Source organism: Podarcis erhardii (assembly GCF_964252035.2).
Source record: "Podarcis erhardii genome assembly, chromosome: 14".
Classification (NCBI taxonomy): domain Eukaryota; kingdom Metazoa; phylum Chordata; class Lepidosauria; order Squamata; family Lacertidae; genus Podarcis; species Podarcis erhardii.
Genome location: NC_138503.1, coordinates 46,918,476 through 46,941,714, shown reverse-complemented (window position 1 = coordinate 46,941,714; position 23,239 = coordinate 46,918,476). Strand labels below are relative to the sequence as shown.

Sequence of the window (23,239 nt, the reverse complement as noted above, 5' to 3'; positions counted from 1 at the left end):
CAGGGGTCGCATAACTCCATAGCCTGCAACATTTCTCCAAAGAAAACAGGGACATCCTACTATACCCTCCAACATTTATCCGATGGAAACAGAGAGATTCTGGAATCAGATCAGAAACTGGGACGCTAGGAGGGTCTAAGACTGACCAAGCTAAATGCTGTCAAGTCACTAAAATAATAGCAGATTTGAATTCCACACACCCCAAAATAAGACCCCTCAATGAAGAAATTTGCAAAAATTAAGTTTCACATCCTAAAATGACCTGCCCTAATTGCAGCAGATCCCAGCTTCAACCTCTGCAATTAGGGGCAAAGCTCAGTGGCAGAGCATTTCCTGTTATAGAGAAGGCCCCAGACACAATTCTTGGCATCTCCAGGTAAATTTTGGCTTGTCTGCCATTTGCAACCAGGAATTCCCACTGTGCAGGCCAGGGACAGGGACACGGGTGGCGCTGTGGGTTAAACCACGGAGACTAGGGCTTGCCGATCAGAAGGTCAGCGGTTCGAATCCCCACGACGGGGTGAGCTCCCATTGCTCAGTCCCTGCTCCTGTCAACCTAGCAGTTCGAAAGCATGTCAAAGTGCAAGTAGATAAATAGGTACCGCTCCGGGGGGAAGGTAAACGGCGTTTCCATGCACTGCTCTGGTTCGCCAGAAGCGGCTTAGTCATGCTGGCCACATGACCCGGAAGCTGTACGCCGGCTCCCTCGGCCAGTAAAGCGAGATGAGCGCCGCAACCCCAGAGTCGGCCACAACTGGACCTAATGGTTAGGGGTCCCTTTACCTTTCTTTACCTAGGCCAGGGACATAGAATCTGTGGCCCTCCAGATGTTGTTGGAGTCCAGCTCCCATCAGCCCCAGCCAGAATGGCCCAACAGTCAGAGATTATGGGAGCTGTAATATAGCAGCACTTGGCGTTTCCGCCCTGCTTAGCGTTGACAATACCGATCTAGCTGAACGGACTCAATAAAAGGCTGCTTCCTACAACCCTCTGAACTTCCTATTGCTTTGTTCCCCCGTGTTAACATTTGGATTTGACACCAAACGAACCAGAGCCTGCCCTGGAGAGGGATGTCAGAGAACCAGGTCCAGTCGTTGAAAAGAAACTTTTCCATATAAACTCTTAATGGGATTATTAAAAACGTGTGCGATTTCAACGGCGATTCAGAAAAGCAACGGAGACACCTTGTGGCCAGTTACGGTAATACAATAAAAATGATTAGCAGGAACGCTGAATCGAAAGCAAAGGAGAAACAAGTGGCTGTTTGCAGACCATCAAGAGTCTATGTTGAAAGCAAACAGAACAACCCACTCTGTGCACGTCAACGTGGAAATGTGGAAACTTTCCTCCGAAGCAGGGAGACCAGAAACGGTCTGAGACTTTTGACCCAGTTTGCAAACATACGATTCAAACAGATGCAGGCATTGCCATTACATCTTCTGATGAGCTAAAACAGGCTTCCTCAAACTCAGTCCTTGAGATGTTTTTGGCCTACAACTCCCATGATCCCTAGCTAGCAGAACCAGTGGTCAGGGATGATGGGAGATGTAGTCTCAGAACATCTGGAGGGCCAAGGTTCAGGAAGCCTGAGCTAAAACAAGCGTGGGAGATCTTTCTGGTCCTGCTTCAGGGAGAACCTTCTGGGGTCTGGTGCGACCAGAGGCAAAAGTGGAAGGACCCACAGATGGGACTTTTAACTTCCTACATTCTACACACATACAAGAAGTAGTAGTAGTAGTAGTAGTAATAATAATAATAATAATAATAATAATAATAATAATAATAATAATAATATACCCTGCCCAACTGGCTGGGTTTCCCCAGCAACTCAACAAAATATTAAAAATATTAAAATATTAAAAGCTCCCAACAAAATATTAAAAGCACAATAAAACATCTAACATTAAAAACTTCCCATAACAGGGCTGCCTTCAGATGTCTTCCAAAAGTCAGATAGTTGTTTATTTCCTTGACATGTGGTAGGAGGGTATTCCACAGAGTTGGTGCCACCACCGAGAAGGCCCTCTGCCTGGTTCCCTGTAACTTTGCTTCTCGCAGTGAGGGAACCGCCAGAAGGCCCTCGGAGCTGGACCTCAGTGTCCGGGCTGAACAATGGGAGTGAAGATGCTCCTTCAGGTATACTGGGCATTAAAGGTCAGCACCAGCACTTTGAATTTTGCTCAGAAACATACTAGGAGCCAATGTAGGTCTTCCCGAACTGGTTGTTATATGGTCTCAGCAGCCACCCCCAGTCACCGGTCTAGCTGCCGCATTCTGGTTGAGTTGTAGTTTCTGAGTCACCTTCAAAGGTAGCCCCACATAGAGCGCATTGAAGTCCAAGCAGGAGATAACTAGAGCATGCACCACTCTGGCGAGACATTCCACAGGCAGGTAGGGTCTCAGCCTCTGTACCAGATGGAGCTGGTAGACAACTGCTCTGGACACAGAATTGACCTGCACCTCCATGGACAGCTGTGAGTCCAAAATGACTTCCAGGCAATCAAGCAACCAGGAGGCAAAAAACATGCCGACCAAGTAAAAGCAGTCAAAAAGGGAGTGGTGCAGGGCTGGAGAGGAACAGTGGAGGTGTCTCTATTTGGGCAAATGGGGCACTGCCAATGACAATCTGCCCTCAGTCATTCCTCGCTTGTCTGCCATCTTACTTACACCCAGTCCAAGAGGTGGCCCTCGCTATCGGCTTCCTCCTCCACTTCCTTAGCCTAAGTGTTACCCTTGTAAAACTCAGCAGGGAGGACGGTGGAGACAGAACTAGAATGAATTGGCTCTGCCTGCTGTTGGCTCTCTGGCGCCACCTACTGTGGGGCTCCCTGCCTTCCGCCCTACCAGTCCCCATGGGCCACTGGTCATGACTGGGCAGTGGTGATGAAATGAGAGCTGAATAGGGAGACCAGAGCAGTTTCACAGCCAATCTCTCTTTGCATGATGCTCTTGGAACTGTAGCTCTGTGAGAAGAATAGGGGGGTTCCTAACAACTCTCAGCACCCTTAACAGCTCCCAGAGTTCTTTAAGGGAAGCTGTGGCTGTTTAAAGGGGCACCACAGCACTTTAAATATATGGTGTGAACATGGCCTAAGATAGCTCCGACTGTCCGCAGTTTTTATATGAGCTGTCTGCTAAATCACATAGAAAAATGATGCCCTTTTTGGATGAACTGAATCATGCAAAATTCAGCTTCATTGAATGACTCTGGGCTTTAGTATTATATTAGAGAAAAACTGTCTACTTTCTCTACACCATGTTACTATGGTATGCATTTTTGTGTTTTTATATTGCAAACCACATTGTGATCCTCAGGTGAAGGGAAACGTAGAAATTAAATAAATGAAGAAAAAACAACAACGCATCATTTTATGCTCCATTTAGTTCTGCTCCATGTTGTCTACTTGGAGCGGCCACAAAACCAGCAACTCTGGAGATGCCAGGGACTGAACTGCAGACCTTCTGAAGATGCTCCACTGCAGAGCTATGACCTTCCTATCATGCACATAGGCCTGTGCATTGGGGGGGGGGGGACTTAGAGTAATTAAGAACATAGGTAAAAGGTAAAGGGACCCCTGACCATTAGGTCCATTCGTGGCTGACTCTGGGGTTGTGGTGCTCCTCTCGCTTTACTGGCCAAGGGAGCCCCAGAGGTCATGTGGCCAGCATGACTAAGCCGCTTCTGGCAAACCAGAGCAGCACATGGAAACGCCGTTTACCTTCCCACTGGAGCGGTACCTATTTATCTACTTGCACTTTGACATGCTTCTGAACTGTTAGGTTGGCAGGAGCAGGGACTGAGCAACGGGAGCTCACCCCGTCATGGGGATTCGAACCGCCAACCTTCTGATCGGCAAGTCCTATGCGCTGTGGTTTAACCCCCAGTGCCACCCGTGTCCCTTAATTAAGAACATAAGAAGAGGCTACTGGATCAGGCCAGTGGCCCATCTAATCCCCTCCCCCTCTTTTCTTTTTCCTTTTTCCTTCTGTGATGGAACTCCTATTTGGGGACTATTTTCTGGCCCATGTAGGACCAGTCTGTATAGTTGGCCTTGGTAAAGATCTGACGTTTCCATTCCCAAAAAGTTTATTGATTTGAGTTTCTACTGAAATGAGGCTGCATTTTAACATTGTATTTTAATCTTGTTTTTAAGTTGTATTTTAATCAATTGTTTTATACTTGGTGTTAGCCTCTCTGAGCCCGGACTCAGCTGGAGAGGGCGGGGTATAAATAAAATTTATTATTATTATTATTATTCCAGCATCCTGTTCTCACAGTGGCCGACCAGATGCCTGTGGAAAACCTGCAAGGAGGACCTGCTCACAAGAGCAACTCTCCCCTCCTGAAGTTCTTAGTAACTTGTATTCAAAAGCATTACTGCCCACAACTGCAGAGGCAGAGCAGAGCCATCATGGCCAGTAGCCACTGGTAGCCTTCTCCTTCCATGAATTTGCCAAGTCCTCTTTTAAAGCCATCCAAGTCCAGGGCTCTCACTGCCTCTGCAGGTGTGCGCTCCAAAAGTTCGCTCTGCACTGCATGAATAAAGGTAAAGGTAAAGGGACCCCTGTTCATTAGGTCCAGTCATGGCCGACTCTGGGGTTGCGGAGCTCATCTCGTTTTATTGGCTGAGGGAGCTGGCGTACACCTTTTGGGTCATGTGGCCAGCATGAATAATCCGCTTCTGGCGAACCAGAGCAGCACACGGAAACACCGTTTACCTTCCCTCCAGAGTGGTACCTATTTATCTACTTGCACTTTGACGTGCTTTCGAACTGCTAGGTTGGCAGGAGCAGGGACCAAACAATGGGAGCTCACCCCATTGTGGGGATTCGAACCGCTGACCTTCTGATCGGCAAGTCCTAGGCTGTGTGGTTTAACCCACAGAGCCACCCACGTCCCTATACTGCACGAATATATGCTTCCTTTTATCTCTCCAACATTCAGCTCCACTTGGTGTCCCTGAGTTCTAGTGTTATGAGAGATGGGGAGGCAAACATTCCTCTATCGTTTCCTCCATGCCACGTATACTTTTGTAAACTCCGATTGCGCTCCCTCTTACTCACCCTTTCTTTCTAAAATAAGAAACCTCAGAGCCGCAGCCTTCCTCCCTAGAGGGGGATACTCATGGCTGCTCTCCCCTCCCGAGGTTTTATGCAGCCAGTATTCACAAGTGCACTGCCTCCAACAGTGGAGGTAGAACACATTGATTGGGGTTAGTAGCCACTGAGTTCCCCTTGTCAAACCTCTCCATTCCTAAGGAAATCAGCCCTGAGTGCTCACTGGAAGGACAGATTCTGAAGCTGAGGCTCCAATACTTTGGCCACCTCATGAGAAGAGAAGACTCCCTGGAAAAGACCCTGATGTTGGGAAAGATGGAGGGCACAAGGGGAAGGGGACGACAGAGGACGAGATGGTGGGACCGTGTTCTCGAAGCTACCAGCATGAGTCTGACCAAACTGTGGGAGGCAGTGGAAGACAGGAGTGCCTGGCGTGCTCTGGTCCAGGGGGTCACAAAGAGTCAGAAACGACTAAATGACTAAACAACAACAAGCCACTGAGTGAACAATTCTGTAACACGAACTGCTCCTTTAACTCACTCGTATCCAGATTTTTAAAAAGCCACAAGTGGAGCCTTTGAAATGCCTTCTCTCATTATGCCATTTCCCACATCCCTGACATATGTATTGACTTCTGCAGTGCAAAATGACAACAAACAACAACAACAACTTGTAAGGCAGCCTTGAAAACACAATGCTGGGGAAAGAAGCCACACACAATTAAGTCTGCTTCCTGCGTTGGCAGCGTATGCAAGCATTTTGATGGATGAACTGTTGTTGCTGCTGTTGTTTTAAGTGTAATCGGAGATCTCCATTAATGGATAATCATCAACAGCCACCTTGTAATAGCCGCCACCTCTAGTAACTGTAAACTCTGCATGCAGCCCCAGATGACAGCGAATGGCAGAAGATTTGGGGCACAGCTCTTTTTGTACTCAAAACTAGGCCTTAACATCCTGGTCTGCTCCTGCTGTCTGGCTAATGATTGGTCTCTCCGTGGGATTGTTTAGACCTGGTGGAAGCCAACATCATAGACTGGTTGGACACAGAGGAATGGTGGAAGGAACCAGCTGGGGAACTACCAAGGGAAGAAAGCTCAGAGCCCAGGGAGTGGTGGTGAGATGACAATGAGTGGTCAGAGGGAAAAGAGAGGAAATCGTGTCCTCCCTAAAAGAGGGCATGTGTTGTGGTGAGACCTGGAGACTGACCTCCTGTGTTGTGGGTGGGTAAGATTAGCTAGCCACAACACCCGATGGGTAGGTCCTTTGATGTTGGGTTTAATCTGGCCAATGGGGCACAGTCCAAACGGATATACCCATGTACGTGACCCAGATCTTCCTCTTTCAGCTCGTGCATTCAGAACAACCACCCACCTCTCCCTATTTTTAGGGCTTCGCACTTGACCTTGCTATGCTGTCGTGTGTTGTCTGTCGTTGGGACAGGGGCACGGCAGGAATTTTCCCCACTTGGCTGATTGGCTGTTGCCATTTGGGTTTCGCCTGCCGCATAGCAAATCATCACAACTTGTAAGGTTGTGGATAGGCTCTGGTTCAGGTGATAGGGATGGGGGAACGCTCTCGCCATCCCTATGTGAAGGGTATTCCGTTAAAGGAATCCAGGGACTCAACTGGTTTGGTCAACCCCCGAGAGGGGGTTGTGCCCATGCCTGAGTCCATGGGGGCATCTGGGTGGTGAACATAGTCTGTGCCCGGCTTTTTGCCTACCCAGGTGTTCACCCTTGGCTGACCTATGCTGGAACCCTGGGTCAGCGCTGCCTGCAAGGGTGCAGGGAGCTAGTCGAACCAGACCCTATGCAACCACTCACTTTCTGTAATCAATAAAGTTGTGGCCTAAATTCTGCCCAAAACCAAAACTAAAATTTGAGTCAAATGTGAATTTATTTAGGGAGGAGATATCTGAGTCTGAACACGCAAAGACTTGGAAGAGGAGATGTTGGAAGCTGGAGAGGTGACAGGGCTTAGTGAGTGCAGAGAGAAGTTCAGAATCAGGGGCAGAAACTGGACTTGTAAAAGGGTAAAAGGGTATTGGGAAATGATCCATTTTTTCCCCATAATGAATTTAAAAAATGTTTAAAAGTACTTTCCCAAAAAAAACCCCAGAGTTCTTTCTTTGGGGGATAATTCAGACTGAAATTTCCAAGTGTCAAAAAAGGTTATTTATGTATGCCACTACTGTGGCCCGTGTTTTGCTAGCCCAAAAAATGGAAAACGAGCGAGATCCCAGTCAAAGTATGGCAACTTAAGTTGACAGAATATGTGCAGCTTGCAGACTTAACATATAGAATAAAAGAATAAGAAGAACATACATTTAGAGAAGATTGGAAAACATTTCTTGAATATATGGGAAATAACTGTGTACAGCTGAAAAGGCTGGCAGCATTAAAATAAATCCAACAGTGTAAATAAGTTTTGATGGGTGGAATAATGGAATGCAGAATGGTACAGTTTATGTAAAATATGCAGGGATATAAGATATACAAAATGAACCACAGAAAGAGAAGAAGGGAAGTTGCTGATATTTTAAGGATGTTAAAACAAGCACTTTAACTGGGATGTGGGATCAGACTCGCAAAGCAGCAGGAGGCTGGCAGAGGCAGCGCAAGGAGCAAAATGCGCCCTGGGAAAAAATCCACCCAGGGAAATGGCCCTCCCTCACCCCACCAATGCTATACCTCTGGCCCAGAAGCAGAGATGGATCAGGCTGGTGAAGAGTCATGGGTGTTTTCTGCAGGGTTAAGCTCCTCTCCATCTTGTCTGAGAGCTGATTTTCATGGAGGAAGATTACCGGGAATGAGGTGCTCTGCTCATTAGGCCTGACACACAACCAAGTCTATGGAGATCGTGTTTTTGCTAATCAAGACTCAACTCCATCTTTGAACTGCCTTCACCCTTAGGGACTGCCAGCTCAGAAGAACGGGAGCAGCCAGGGAGGCTGCTTCCATCCTCCAGTATCCACTGCCTGTGGCAGATGCCTCACTCTGGATCATGGTGGGGCTTGCCCTGTGAACGTGGTATGGAGCTATTGGAGAGTACAGTGGACACTTGGGTTGCAAACGCGATCCTTGCAGGATGCACGTTCACAACCAGCAGCATTCACAACCCACAGCGGCACACGCGCAGGTTGCGATTTGGTGCTTCTGCGCATGTGCGACCCCCAAAACCTAGAAGTAACATGTTCCAGTACTTCAAGGTTCTGGCGGGTCCATAACCCGAAAAAATGTAACCTGAAGCGTCTGTAACCTGAGGTATGACTATAGTGTTATTAGTTTGGGGAAATCATCCTGGGTCTAAGTTTGCTTAGAATGTAGTTGAAGAGGTTGCTAAGCCAGCCCAACCAGTTTCTTTGTTAAAGTAATGGCTTTGGCTAAGTGTTGCGATTTATCATCTCCAAAAAGGTTGCCATACAGACAAATGAGTGGATCTTTCCCCAACTAACTTGGTTGGGTGCCACATTATTCCAGGGTGTAGAACAATAAGCTAAGGGGACCTTTTGTATAGGAGAAGCTGCGAGCAAGAGGTGGACTGGTGCTGTAAGCTGGGGACACAGGGCCACGCCGTGCCCTGGCCTGGGCTCAAGCCTTCCTGGGAAACCTAATGGGGAAGCAAGATCTGTTCGGGTATTGATGCTGTGAGCCCCTCTACCCTATGCTCAGGTTGTAGATATGTGTGTAAATAAAACCACACATCCTAAAGACATCTCCACTGACCTTCATTCCAAGGAACCAGACCCGGAGTCTCTCACCTCTTGGGGATTGGGTTGGGTTGTGTATAACACCAGTATTGAAATACTTTATTGTCACTTGTACAACTGGTATACAGTGAGATTACACGAGCACCCCCCACTCAGCTCTCTTAGTCTTAATTCCCCTCATTTATTGACGCACACCCACCAAACCCGACAGTCAGTTGCCCTGTTGTTATCTTTTCATTCAGCAGCCTAACAGCCCACGGATAGAAGCTGTTCTTTACCCTCTTGGTGTGACTAATTATGCTTCTATATCTTCTGCCTGAGGGCAGGAGATCAAGAAAGTGCCGGCCAGGGTGTGAATCATCCCTGAGAATTTTCCTCACTCTCCTGAGGCAACGTTCTTCCGCTATTTCATCCAGCGGATTCACGGGACAGCCCATAATATCTTCTGCTGTATTCACCACCCTCTGTAGGCACTTCCTATCAGTTGATGTCAAACCAGCGTACCACACCATGCTGCAGTATGAAAGGACACTTTCTATTGTTGACCGGTAGAAGGAGATCATCAAATGTTGATTGACACCATTCTTTCGCAGAACTCTGAGGAGTTAGAGTCTCTGCTGGGCTTTCTTAACCACCTGGGTTGTATTTATTTTCCAAGCAAGGTCTTCACTGAGATAAACTCCTAGAAATTTAAAGGAAGAGACACTCTCCACACAGCCCTCCCCCATGTACAGCGGGGCTAGTTCTCCTCTCTCCCTCCGAAAGTCCAACACCATCTCCTTTGTCTTGCTGATATTAAGGTGCAAGTTGTTCCCTAGGCACCATGTAGATATTTTTTGGACCTCCCCTCTATACGCTAATTCGTCTCCACCTGTTATTAAACCCATTATGGTGGTGTCATCTGCAAACTTAATAACAGCAGTAGATGGGTCAGATGATACACAATTGTATGTATACAATGAATACAGGTAGGGACTTAGCACAGATCCCTGTGGTGTGCCAGTGCTGATTTCCAAGGAATTAGATGTTATATGTCCAATCCTCACTGTTTGTGTCCAATCTATCAGAAAGTCTTTAATCCAGTCGCAGATGGTAGAAGAAAGGTTCATGTCAGTCAGCTTTTTAATGAGGAGGTCCGGAAGGATGGTATGTATGCAAACAGGGCGTCATAATGTCACTGTTGATTTACTCCTCATGGCATTGCCTTGAAAACGGAGGCTGGGTATATGTGGCCCTCTAGACCTCATGAAATTGCCCTCAGGGGTCTCCTCATTATCAGCACTCCTCCACACCTTTCCTGAGCACTCTTGCTTGCCTGGAACATGTCCCTGCTCTGTAATGCTTCTTGCTTGCCTGGATGAAGAAATGTGTGTGCACGCATATACCGGTATATACCGTATTTTTCGCTCCATAAGACACATTTTTTTCTTCCTAAAAAGTAAGGGGAAATGTCCGTGAGTCTTATGGAGCGAATGTGTGGTCCCTGGACCCGAATTGCCCAGGGGCAAAAAGCAGATCATGCTTTTTTTTTCTTTTTTCTTTTTTGAAAGAGGGAAGTGGGTGTTGAAACAAAGCCGCTGATCAGCAAGCAGTCGGGAGGGAGATAAGGGATGCTAGCAATAAAGGAGGATGCCTGGGAGGGGGGAGGTGAAGACAGAAAACTTGCAAAGGGGGGGAACAGGAAGACTAAAGCAATAAGGAGAGACATTAGAAGAAAAAGAGGAACAAAAAACTGCTCCAGCTAAGGAAAAAACACTAAGGCAAACAAGAGGGAAGGGAGTGTTGAAAGGAAACAGCTGATCGGTGGGATCGGAAGAGAGATAAGGGATGCTAGGAGGCTGCCTCGGAGGGGGGAGGTAAAAGCCCATGGATCCTCAGGATTTTTGATTGGGTCACCCCAAATTCACCATCAGATCACATGTCTGTGGCCACAGCATGAACCACAAAAATCATACACCCACTGTTTCGTTCAGAATAATTTTTTTCTTGTTTTCATTCTCTAAAAACTAGGTGCGTCTTATGGTTAGGTGCGTCTTATGGAGTGAAAAATACGGTATCTAGAACTCTCTGGCTTTTACTGTGTGAAATGGCCACACCTACTTTTCCCTCTGGCTCTGCCAGCTACTGGCATGGGGGCGGGGAAGAGGCAGGAGGGTTCCACATGTGCCCATCTCAGACCCCCTGATCTGTCCCAGCGCTTCCGGAATACGCAACATCAACCTTTTTAAGCATTATAGTTTGGGGTTTTTTTAAAAAAGGGGGGGGGGAGAAAAAAGGAAGCAAAATATTTGCAAGTGGCGTTGTGAGCCAACTCCGGCAGGTAAGCCCATCGAAAGGCAGTCATGCGTGAAATGAGAGTTGCTCTAATTAAGATCTCGGTCCCAGCTCAACCAAATTATTTAAGGTGCAAGGGATTAAAGTCATTAATGAAATGTGGTCCGTATCAAAGCTATCTTGGGCGCGATCAGTAATGCAAGGCCTGTGGAAACAGAGGCATACTCAGATGGCTTTAGCAAAGGGTGAGATTTTCTCCAGAGTCCATTTCCTAGCTTCATCCTGTGAAACCACTGGATGTGTTTGAATGAGTGCCATTAGGAAGGATGGCGAGAGTTATTCATTTTTCTTCCAAACTGGCACTGCCTTATTCCAACTTTATCCAACAGGAGAAGCCTATCTCATGGAATGGTAATGGTGGAATCTTAAGGTGCAATGTTTTATTTCTCAAAGGGAAATAAAAATTTTACAAGCCAGCTCCTCTGGCTTGATCTAGCAGGATAGGCAATGAGAAAACGAGTGCATTGAGAAATTAAGTTTGCTCTTCTCCTGTTGGAACAGCAAAGAACAGGATTCAGCAAACCAATATTCATAGTTTGGGGGAAGCCAAACATCTTAAAATAAGTTATGATCCAGGAGCATAGATTAAGGTGTTTAATAATAGGAAGAACAAAATGTATTGTAGCGATATGATGATGTATGTTATACTGGGGAGCAGTAGAATATTGCAGTTTTTTTGATTAGGTGAATATTTATGGATATGTTTCTACAGGAGCTGAAAGTCTATGTAAATGTGACTTATTTGTGGTTATATAGTGCATTTATCGTTATTATATAAATAGGGAAAGAAATCGGGTATAACATTTTACAGCATTTATGTAATAATAAATAATTTTTGAACCCGGACCGGTAACAAATTGGAAGCTCTCTGAGCAAAAAAGCAACATGTTGCCAGTAACCTGTCCCCATGAGCAGCTTAGCTGCTTCCTTCTACACTCACTGCATAGCTGTCAACTTACAGATTTGAAAATAAGGGACTAGCAGCCTCGAAAATAAGGAATCAGCAGCCAAAATAAGGGATTTTCCAAGCACAGGTATGTTCAACTTCTGAGCCCCTCCAAGCCAAAGGCAGAAAGCCCAGCCAGCAGCCAAATGAAGCCTCAAGCGATGGTTCCCACAGCGCAGCAACCCAGCAAAGGGGATGCAGCAAGGAAAACCACCGTCACCTCTCCGCTGGGAAGCGCTGAGCAAAGGCTAGTTCCCAGGCAACGCAGCCGATTTGATCAGGACAAGGCATGCAAGCTCCGCCCCGCAGGTCGTTCTTAGACTCCTTATTGGGTGAGCAACACAGCCAAGCAACACAGTTGGAGCCTCCCTCCTCCCTGGCTGGCAGGGAGGGAGGGAGGGAGAGGAGCTGCTTCCTTTGAAATTTAAGGGACTTCATTTAAGGGACATCCATCAATAAAGGACAGCAGCGGGACATGGTGCTGGAATAAGGGACTGTCCCTTCAAATAAGGGACACTTGACAGCTATGACCTGTTCCCATGAGCAGCTTAGCTGCTTCCTTCTACACTCACTGCAGCTTCTGGAACAGGCAGCTTTCATATATGCATAAACATAATGTCATCTATGTGCTGGCAAGGGTGTGGGCACAGAGGCAGCTATAGGCACTTGTGGTGGACATGCCCCCAGGTGGTAAATTTTGGGGAACAAGCATTAAATGAGATGAGTAAAATCACACACCAGCATGTCACAAAGTCTCCAGAGCTTGTGTAACTGAATCTGTATTTAAATGAGAATCAGGACTTGGTGAATAAACAACTAATTGGATTTCTCTTAATAGCTGCATGTATGGCGATAGCCACATTCTAGAAGGACTTAAAAGTTGCGAACTCGAATGCTTGGTACAAGAGAGTATGATGTATTGCCCTTGCGGGGGGGGGGGGATTGACTCACAAATGAAGACTAGCAAGAGGAATAAAGCATAAAGAAATCTTTGTGGGAGAATGGAGGAGCTTCATTTCATTTGCAAATTCTCCTGAATATCAAAGACCAGTTCCAAAGGTTTATAATTAACTTGTGGGTCACATAAAAAGAATGTGTTCTACAGATGTGCACTGCTATAAGTTGTGGTGTATGTACGAGAATACAGGTTTTCATAATTTATTTCTCTGGGGTCTCAGGAGAGATTTTGTTGTTGTTGTTGTTGGCCTCTGTCTCTCTCGAGACTACCAAGAAGGCCCTCTGCCTGGTTCCCTGTAACTTCACTTCTCACAGTGAGGGAACTGCCAGAAGGGCCTCGGCGCTGGACCTCATTGTGGAGGCGCTCCTTCAGGTATACTGGGCCGAGGCCATTTAGGGCTTTCAAATCAGCACCAACACTTTGAATTGTGCTCGGAAATGTACTGGGAGCCAATGTAGGGCTTTCAGGTCCAGTGTTATGTGGTCTCGGCTGCTGCTCCCAGTCACGAGTCTATCCCATGTTTGCCTCTCTGCTGTATTTAATTTTTCCTTGAGTGATTCCAACCATTCAGGAATAACATACCAGACAGATTGATCAGTAATCAGGCAGGAGGGGCTGCAGGTAAATAAGGATGCAGCTGATAAGGGAAGGTTACCAGATTTCTTTCAATGAATCCGGGAACACTTTTCAATTTCCTACTAAATAGATGGATTTTGTCATCTGATTTCTAAATCCGGGGACTGTCCCCGGGAAATGGGGATGCCTGGAAACCTTATGATAAGGGGCTGCAATCATCCAGGTTCCTCCTGATATTTTATAAGCCTCAGACAGAGTCATGGAATCCAGGGGAGGAAAGAAGGAAGAGGAGACAAAGCCTGATGTGGCGTCTTGAGAGAGGAGAAAGGAACTGGTGGGAAAGTGTTCTTAGAGCCAGTGTGGTGTAGTGGTTAAGAGCGGTAGACTCGTAATCTGGGGAACCGGGTTCGCGTCCCCGCTCCTCCACATGCAGCTGCTGGGTGACCTTGGGCTAGTCACACTTCTCTGAAGTCTCTCAGCCCCCTCACCTCACAGGGTGTCTGTTGTGGGGGAGGAAGGGAAAGGAGAATGTTAGCCGCTTTGAGACTCCTTTGGGTAGTGATAAAGCGGGATATCAAATCCAAACTCTTCTTCTTCTTCTTACTAGTAGATGCAGTCTTTGGACTACCAACACAGTTTTCCCCCAAAAGGCTTTAATGTGGAGGTCACTATGATGCCTAAGTTCAGTTACAAGGTATTCAGGTGTAGCCGTGGTCTCAGTGTGTGGCTAGGCAAAGGGTAAGACTTTGCCCTAACACTGAATATGTCCCAAATCTCTGCTTTTGAAGAGTAATTTGTGTGAAGGAGCATCTCCACTCCCATTGTTCTGCCCAGACACTGAGGTCCAGTGCCGAGGCCCTTCTGGCGGTGCCCTCACTGTGAGAAGCGAAGTTACAGGGAACCAGGCAGAGGGCCTTCTCGGCAGTGGCACCTGCCCTGTGGAACGCCCTCCCATCAGATGTTAAGGAAATAAACAACTACCTGGTGTTTAGAAGACATCTAAAGGCAGCCCTGTTTAGGGAAGTTTTGAATGACTGGTGTTTTAATGTATTTTTAATAATTTGTTGGAAGCCGCCCAGAGTGGCTTGGGAAACCCAGCCAGATGGGCAGGGTATAAATAAAGTATTATTATTATTATTATTATTATTATTATTATTATTATTATTATCAGTCACGAGAAGAGGTAGGGTCACTTGTGTGTTTTTTCAGAGGTGCCCCCCGCAACAACTTTGCCAAACAATCAACCCAACAATTGTGTGAACCTGCCTTACACTGTCACAACTTATGTGAAGAATCGTTTTGAAGGTCTCATTCCCTTTCAGCAACGCAAATAATAGCAGAGTCTGAAAAAGGGCACGATCGATATCTGACTCTCTGTAGGAGCAGGAAAGCAAGGCTCCTTGTTTGAAAAGAAATGAAACTTTATGAAAAATATGTGCCGTTCAGGGAAAGTGAGGGGGAGGAAAGATCTAAGTGGTTAGATAGACACATCATATATTTAAAGTGCATGATTTCCTGGTGAAATGTAGTTTATTAAAGGTGCTGAGAATTATAGCTTTTTGGAGAGTGAACTACAGTTCCCATGATTCGGGGGGGGGGGAGTCATGACTGTTAAAGTGGTATAAATGTGCTTTACATATGTGGTGTGGTGTGACCTGAGACTAAGGGCATTTCTATGTTCTATGTTCTATTGTTATTTGGGGGTCAGGTTCTATCACATCCCAGTCAATGTTGCACAATTAGAGCCTTGCACAACAAATCTACTCCCCAAAAGACTGGACTTTTTACTGTAAGGAAAGTGAAGGGGAAATGCGCTGGAAAAGCATGGGATATCACTTGCTTTGACACGTCATCTAACCTCTCTCCAAACACATCACAATGAATGCTCAGTAAATAGCCAACATCCTCTAATCTCCCCGCAAACAAATCACAATGAATGTTCAATAAACAGGTCACTTGGAACAGCCCTAAATTAGCAGTTTTGTGATGTTCTGAATGCAACTTTGATTCATCAAGCAGCTACTCATTTCATGAATACACTGTTTTCCTTTCTCAATGTGCTCATTATGTGCTTCATCTGCAGCGACAGATCCTTGACTATCAGAGCAGTTGGCCATTAAAAATATTTGTACACAAAACCCTCTAAATTCCCCTAACAACATTTCATAAAGTGAGAGACTTATTTCAATTATAGTGGTACCTCGGGTTACAGACGCTTCAGGTTACAGACTCTGCTAACCCAAAAATAGTACCTCGGGTTAAGAACTTTGCTTCAGGATGAGAACAGAAATCGTGCTCCGGCGGCGTAATGGCAGCAGGAAGCCCCATTAGCTAAAGTGGTGCTTCAGCTTAAGAACAGTTTCAGGTTAAGAACGGACCTCTGGAATGAATTAAGTACCTAACCCGAGGTACCACTGTATGTCTCCTATGATGCAAAGAGAAGGGCAGACCAAGTTAGAGTCTGCATTCCCACAGTCCCCCAAGAGAAAGGTTTGCAAGCATTTAAAATAAGGGCTTACAATATCACCCTTTGGCCACCTCCAGTTGTGGCGCTATACAAACAGTGGGTTGGTAACTCGTTCCTCAAGCTGCCTCGTTGGTATAAAGGGTAGCAGAACTTGAGTTCCACTGCTCGGGTATCTGATCTGAGGTCCTGACCTCCTTGCACACTGCAAAATGCTGCCTGCAGAGCTTCCTGCCACATCAGGAAGTAAGGTGCATGAAACATCACCATCATCATCTGTCCTAGGAGTGGGGAATCTGAAGCTCTCCAGATGTTGCTGGACTCCAACTCCCATCAGCCCCAGTCTCCACTGCCAATGGTCAAGGATTATTATTATTATTACTATACAATTTATTACTCGTCCTTCACTCTAAGGTTCCAAGCTGGGCTACAGCAATTAAAACACAATCTTAAAAAAAAAAGTTTAAAGCAACAAACAATTATAGATATAAAGTGGATCCTTAAAATATGCACCTTGAGTGTCACAAGCCAAGGTAAAGAGGGGGGTCTTTAGCATTCCCTGGAAGCTGTCTAATGTGGGGAGGGAGTTCTGCAAATGAGGGGCCACCACAGAGAAGACCCTCTCCCAGGCTGACACTCCCAAAGGTTCTGAGGGCAGAGGAACTACCAATATATCCACCCCCTCCCCTTTTTGCCAGTCTTAAGACCCAAGAAGATCTGTAGGGAAGGAGGTGGTCTTTTGGGTATTTGGGGCCTGAGTCCTTTAGGCCTGTAAAGACTGGTGTGAGCACCTTGAATTGAGGTGACATGGCAACTAGTGCAGGTGTTTCCAAGCACAATTCAAAGTGTTGGTGATGACCTCGAAAGCCTGAAACGGCCTCAGCCCAGTATTCCTGAAGGAGTGTCTCCACCCCCATCGTTCAGCCCGGACACTGAGGTCCAGCGCCGAGGGCCTTCTGCCAGTTCCCTCACTGCCTTCTTGGCAGCCCCACGTAACAATCCAATGGTGGCAGCTGCTGTCCAGCAACATCTGAAGGGCCACCAATTCCTCACCCTTGATCTACACAGATCAGCTAATTTCCCCCCAGATCTCAAAAGCTGCAGATATCACAATTTTTAAAAGAACAAATGAGCAGAGGAAGCCTTACTTGTGCAGCCTTTGAGATGGCCGTTCGCCGTTCTCCTGCTGTCCGTAGCAACTCGTCTTTGTCTCGGGGATGAACGAATACTTTTCTAACATGGCTGATGCAGCCGTAGCAATAACCCCAAGGCCATCGCGTACCCGGGCATCCAACCGGTAGTCCCACTCGTCATAGGACACCGAAATCAGCCCCGCAGGGAACTCTTTGGGAGTAATTTCCATGTTCCCGCTAACCAAGCTGGGAACGATCCAGAAGAAGTCGTAACCAGTCAGGCCTAAGGAACGGGCCTCCTCCAGGATGTAAACAGCTTCGTCCTTTGAGCAGTAAAGCAAGATGACAGAGGAGTGGATCTTCTTCAGCTGAATCGTCGTCTTGGCGTCACCGATGGGCGTGTCGAGGGTGATGATGTTCTGCATGTCCCAGCCCACAAAACTGTTCTCCACAGTGTACTTGATAAAGCTGATGAAGTCTCGGTAGCCGGGGAAAGTGCTGGTGACCAAGGAGAAGACATGCCAGTCATAGTATTGCATGAATTTTAGCATGATGATGGCTTCCTGTTGGATGGAAGCCCCAAACTGGAAAAACGTGGACATCACATCCTACAAAGGAGGGAAGGAAGGGAGAAGTTGATTAGATTGATCTATAGGTAAGGTTTAGAATCAGAGAACTGTAGAGTTGAAGGGACCCCCAAGGTTTATCTAGTCCAGCTGTTCTCAACCTATGGGTCCTCAGATGTTGTAGGACTACAACTCCCATCATCCCTGAGCTCTTGTCTTGCTAGCTAGGGGTGATGGGAGTTGTAGTTCAACAACATCTGGGGACCCACAGGTTGAGAAAGGCTGATCTAGTCCAAAGCCTTGCAATAAAGGGATCATAACTAAATAACCCCTGCAAGGGGTTTGAATGCCTCCATTGAAAGAGTCCACCACCTTCTGAGGGAGTCCATGCAACTGTCAAACAGCTCTTACCATCAGAAAGTTCTTCTAAATGTTTAGCCGGAATATCATGTACAGTGGAACCTAGGTTTTCAAACGTAATCCATTCCGGAAGACTGCTCGACTTCCAAAACGTTAGGAAACCAAAAACTGAAAGCGGAAGCTTCAATTCAATAGGGGAACTCAAAACGGATGCCGCGTCAGATGTTCGGGTTCCGAAAAGAGTTCAAAAACCGGAGCATTTACTTGCGGGTTTTCCGCATTCAGGAGCTGAAACATTCAAAAGCGGAGCTGTTCAAGAATGGAGGTTTGACTGTACCCCCTTTTAATCTTGTTCCCCTGCACTAAAAAGGCCCCAGACATTCCTTGCATGGATGGTTTCTCTGTGCTTTTATCACTTTAGTTGTTGATATTCTTTTCCAAGTTCTGTGATATCCTAACATTAGCTGTTATTTCTGCATTTCAGGGGCTTGGACTAGATAACTCTGGAGATGTCTTTCAACTCTACAATTATGTGGTTCTATGAAGATGCAGACATTTGGGAGTCTCACGTACACACAAACACACACAACAATAGAAGTTTATATTAGTAGCTCTCCAAACGCAGACTGCGTCCCTCCCAATATTCACCATAAAATGAACACTGCATCGTTTATCGGACGCCAGGTGCCAATTTAGTTTTGAGAGCAATTAACTTTCTCAGAACAACACAGCCCCTCTGTTTAGCCTTGTGTGTTCGCTCTCGAATTGAAATATGACTACTCGAAGGGAGAAAAAGGATATTGCATGGTATAAAGGTTTCCTTCAGTGTACACTGTGGATCTTTGTTCTAAAGCAGACATAGGCAAACTCGGCCCTCCAGATGTTTTGGGACTACAACTCCCATCACCCCTAGCTAACAGGACCAGTGGTCAGGGATGTTCTATAGCCTCATTACTTGCTCTCGCTCTCGCTTTCTTGGAAGCAAGATGGCTTGAGAGATTTGGAACCTTCCACAGAAACCAACCATTACCCTTAAGTGGCTTCCATGTCATAATCAGAGAAATACAGAGCTACAAGGGAATCCAAAGAAGAAAAAGAAGAAGAGTTTGGATTTGATATCCCGCCTTTCACTCCCCTTCAGGAGTCTCAAAGTGGCTAACATTCTCCTTTTCCCTTCCTCCCCCACAACAAACACTCTGTGAGGTGACTGGGGCTGAGAGACTTCAAAGAAGTGTGATTGGCCCAAGGTCACGCAGCAGCTACATGTGGAGGAGCGGGGAATCGAACCCCGTTCCCCAGATTACGAGTCTACCGCTCTTAACCACTACACCACACTGGCTCATCTAGGCCCATGCCCTGCAATGCAGGAATCACAACTAATGATGTCATTGAGCAGATGGTGGATGGAGGCCTTTCACTGATGACACACAAATCAATCAGAGTCAAACTACACACCGATTGAGCTGTTTTGCTCCTTTACGAATCTCTGTTCATGAGCATGGCTCTCACTATTAAAATGATACAGGATGTGACAGAAGTGAGCCAGCAGTAAATTGCACAGAGCAAGTTGGAATTAACTCTTTATCAGCAAAAACAGGATCTGTATAGGAGTGTTGGGCATAGGCACAAACTCCTAGGGGCTGAGGCAGTTTCTGGCTTTCTTGTAACTTGGAGCCATTGGTTCAGGCCCTCCCCTCTGGAGCAGGAGAAAACAGGCTTGCTCCATCTTCCATGTGACAGTCCTTAAGATATCTGAAGTTGGCTATCATATCTCCTCTTGTTGTTGTTGTTGTTGTTTAGTCGTTTCCGACTCTTTGTGACCCCATGGACCAGAGCACGCCAGGCATATCTCCTCTTAGTCTCCTCTTATACCTGAAGGAGCGTCTCCACCCCCATCGTTCTGCCTGGACACTGAGGTCCAGCGCCGAGGGCCTTCTGGCAGTTCCCTCACTGCGAGAAGCAAAGGTACAGGGAACCAAGCATAGGGCCTTCTTGGTAGTGGCACCCGCCCCGTGGAACTCCCTCCCATCAGATGTCAAAGAGATAAACAACTACCTGACATTTAAAAGATATCTGAAGGCAGCCCTGTTCAGGGAAGTTTTTAATGTGTGACATTTTAATGTATTTTTAATCTTTGTTGGAAGCCGCCCAGAGTGGCTGGGGAAGCCCAGCCAGATGGGCAGGGTATAAATAAAATATTATTATTATTATTATTATTATTATTATTATTATTATTATTATCCATGCTAAACATACCCAACTCTCTCATTCTTCATTTGAGTCAAAACTAGTTCTCTTCCCCCCTGGCCCCTGCATAAAATATCCAGCAAAACAACATTCCCTTTGAGAATTTCCCAGGCTTGCACTCAGCGATGATATCAGGCAGCCCAGTCTGATTGGCCGTGTGACATCATGGCATCTTCCCACATATGTGAAATTTCTGATTGGGTGGGCTCCCCTATGTGACTCATCCGAGATCGTGAAAGGCTTGGCAGCTGGGAAAAGAGCAATGTTTGACAGGATGATTCACATAAACCGGTGAGGGGATGTTGAGTCCTTTTTTGTGGGGAAGCAGGTGTCACAACCCATTTATCTGGACATTGAATCAGAGGCTGCAGGGGCACCAGATAAGGAGCTGGGTCTGGGGCTCAGAGGTGACTGTGGAAGACAGGGAGACCAGTGGGCCTGAGGTGGTTGGACAAGAAGCTCCAGAGGAACCTATAGGGTCTACCAGGCCATCAAGGTCTATAGGACCAGAACCAAGACCTAAATGAAACCCCCTTCCCCTGAATAAGGAGATGCCTCATCCTGCAAATCACTAGTTCAGGAGTGCACCAGGAGGGAAGCTGTGGTACATGTGAGGAACATATGAGGGATGTTCCTCTTCAGGACAGAGGGTTGACTTAGGCTCTCAAGGGGTGGAGCCTAGAGACAGAGGCATAGAAGGCCTGCTCCCAACATTTTTTGGGGATCATGCAGCTCCCTCGGAGCTTTTTGTGGTCTTCCAGCTTTGCATCTTTCCTCATGGCTCCAACATCAAACCAGAACACACCCAAGAGGATTCCCTACTGAAATTCTTGATACCTCATTGCCAGAAGGCTAAAGTCAACCATATTCAGATCATTCAGCCCCAAACCCAGCTGTTTGAGCCTCATTTTGTAAAAGGGAGAGGAAGGAAGGAATCCATTGGTACCATCTTCTCTGCTGCATTCCCATTCATGGCTTCACCCCCTTCTACATATTGAGAAGATAAGGCTTCCTGCAAGTCCTATCTCCTTGTGGAAGATGAAGGTTGTGCAGGGAGCGCACTCCAGTAGAGAAAGTTCCACACTGCATACATCCAGCCCTCCAACTTGTGGTGGGGGGACAGGAACAGTTGGGCAGACCTAGTCTGGTCCTTCTCATGCTGTTTTAACCACATGGGGGTTCTGATTGCCCAACTAGGGCATGGGTAGGCAAACTAAGGCCCGGGGGCCAGAACCTGCTCAATCGCCTTCTAAACCCGGCCCACGGGCAGTCCGGGAATCAGCGTGTTTTTACATGAGTACAATGTGTGCTTTTATTTAAAATGCATCTCTGGGTTATTTGTGGGGCATAGGAATTCGTTCATTATTTTTTCAAAATATAGTCTGCTCCCCCACAAGGTCTGAGGGACAGTGGGTCAGCCCCCTGCTGAAAAAGTTTGCTGACCCCTGGGCTAGAGCCTCACAAATTTTCTTTTCCATTATCTGCATTCTGTATGAGTCTTGCATTGTAACAGAGCTTACTACTTTTTGTCATTACTTTGCTGGTGGAAAGGTCAGCTCATGCAAATACTTTTTTCTGGCTCCTTCCCACCCCCAAAATTGTTGGTTCATTACATTTGCTCTCCTGCTTAAGAACTACAACAGTTGGTCCTTCTCAATCATGAAGAATTCTGGGAGGATCAGCTCTTTTGGGGGCTAAATGAGCAGCTTCCCTTTGCAAGCATTAAGGCCAGCATTCTAGAGGCAGAACTCTAGCGGCACCTAGTGACAAAAGACAAGCATTACAAGATGCAGAACATCAACCAAAGGGGAGGAAAGAAGCAAGAACCCTGGTGGAGATTATGCATGTTTTTAAGCGGAAGCCATGGATAGCTGCTCACCAACCACAGATATATATTAGCCCAAGTACTGGGTGTGTAAATGCATTCTCTACTGCCATCATTTGCATTAACTACAAGGCTTACAACAGCACAAGCGCTGTGCAATTCTTTGGGACTTGTTCCCGCAAGGCCTCAAATCGTTCTGGCTTTAGCGTGTGAAGTTCATGAAAGCAGACATCTCAAAGGAACATAATGTAAGAGCAGCTCACCCAAAAATAAATTAGGTTTTTTCTCTTCTCGTTGAGCAGGTGTGCATTAGCTTTAATTGGCACACACCTTCAGGGTTTTCTGCTCTGAAAATGTTCTGATTGTTCATAGGACGGAAACTGCAAAATCCCAAATTTCATGCTCGACAACAAAGTAGAAGAGAAAGAATGGGCCACCCCCAGCCCAAGACAAGGACCAGAATCTCTCACAGCAAAAAGGAGTCTGAAGGAGGAACAGATTTATTGTGGTAGGAACATTAATAGCCCAGCACCTAAGGGCTAAGGCAGATACACACAGGAGAATGGTATAGAAAAAAAGGTGGCAGACAATGGGGCCATGAAACACAAGTTTGTAAAGTTTATGACATTTCTAGGCTGACCTGAAATATCTGCAAGACAAAAACTGTGACGGTTCACAACATCAGCTATTGGAAATAAAATAATTCCGTCCCTAATTTCGCTGTCCTAACCCTCCACCCATCTGAAAATTTTACCAGGTGATCTTAGGCCAGTCATGCTGTGCACCCGGTCTGGGCAAATCCCAGATCATCAATCAATTCAAGCTGATTCAGGATTTGTCCAAGGTGAGTCAAGGCAGCCCCAGATCTCCCCTGAAGCAATCTGGGGCTGTCAAAAGGTGGGGGCAGTTAGAAGGCATCCTGAATTGAAGGATCCATCCAGTCCACCCCCTGCAATTATGCAAGCAGAGACTCCCACCCTGATTAAATATGTGGTTTTAACCGTCAGCATCTAACTTAAATACCTCTCTCTCTCTCTCTCCTTCCTGATTGGCTGGTAGAA

The 23,239-nt window shown here is 46.5% G+C and overlaps 1 protein-coding gene across 2 annotated transcripts in view; it reads right to left on the bottom strand.

Annotated features, from left to right (window-relative positions):
- The window catches only part of GRIN2A (glutamate ionotropic receptor NMDA type subunit 2A), a 232,955-nt gene that overhangs the window by 73,934 nt on the left and 135,782 nt on the right, over positions 1-23,239 (bottom strand). For both annotated transcript variants that reach the window (XM_081839527.1, XM_081839526.1), the window contains exon 4: positions 17,196-17,788. In XM_081839527.1, coding sequence (XP_081695653.1) covers positions 17,196-17,788 — 593 coding nt within the window. The remainder of the gene's footprint in view (positions 1-17,195; positions 17,789-23,239) is intronic.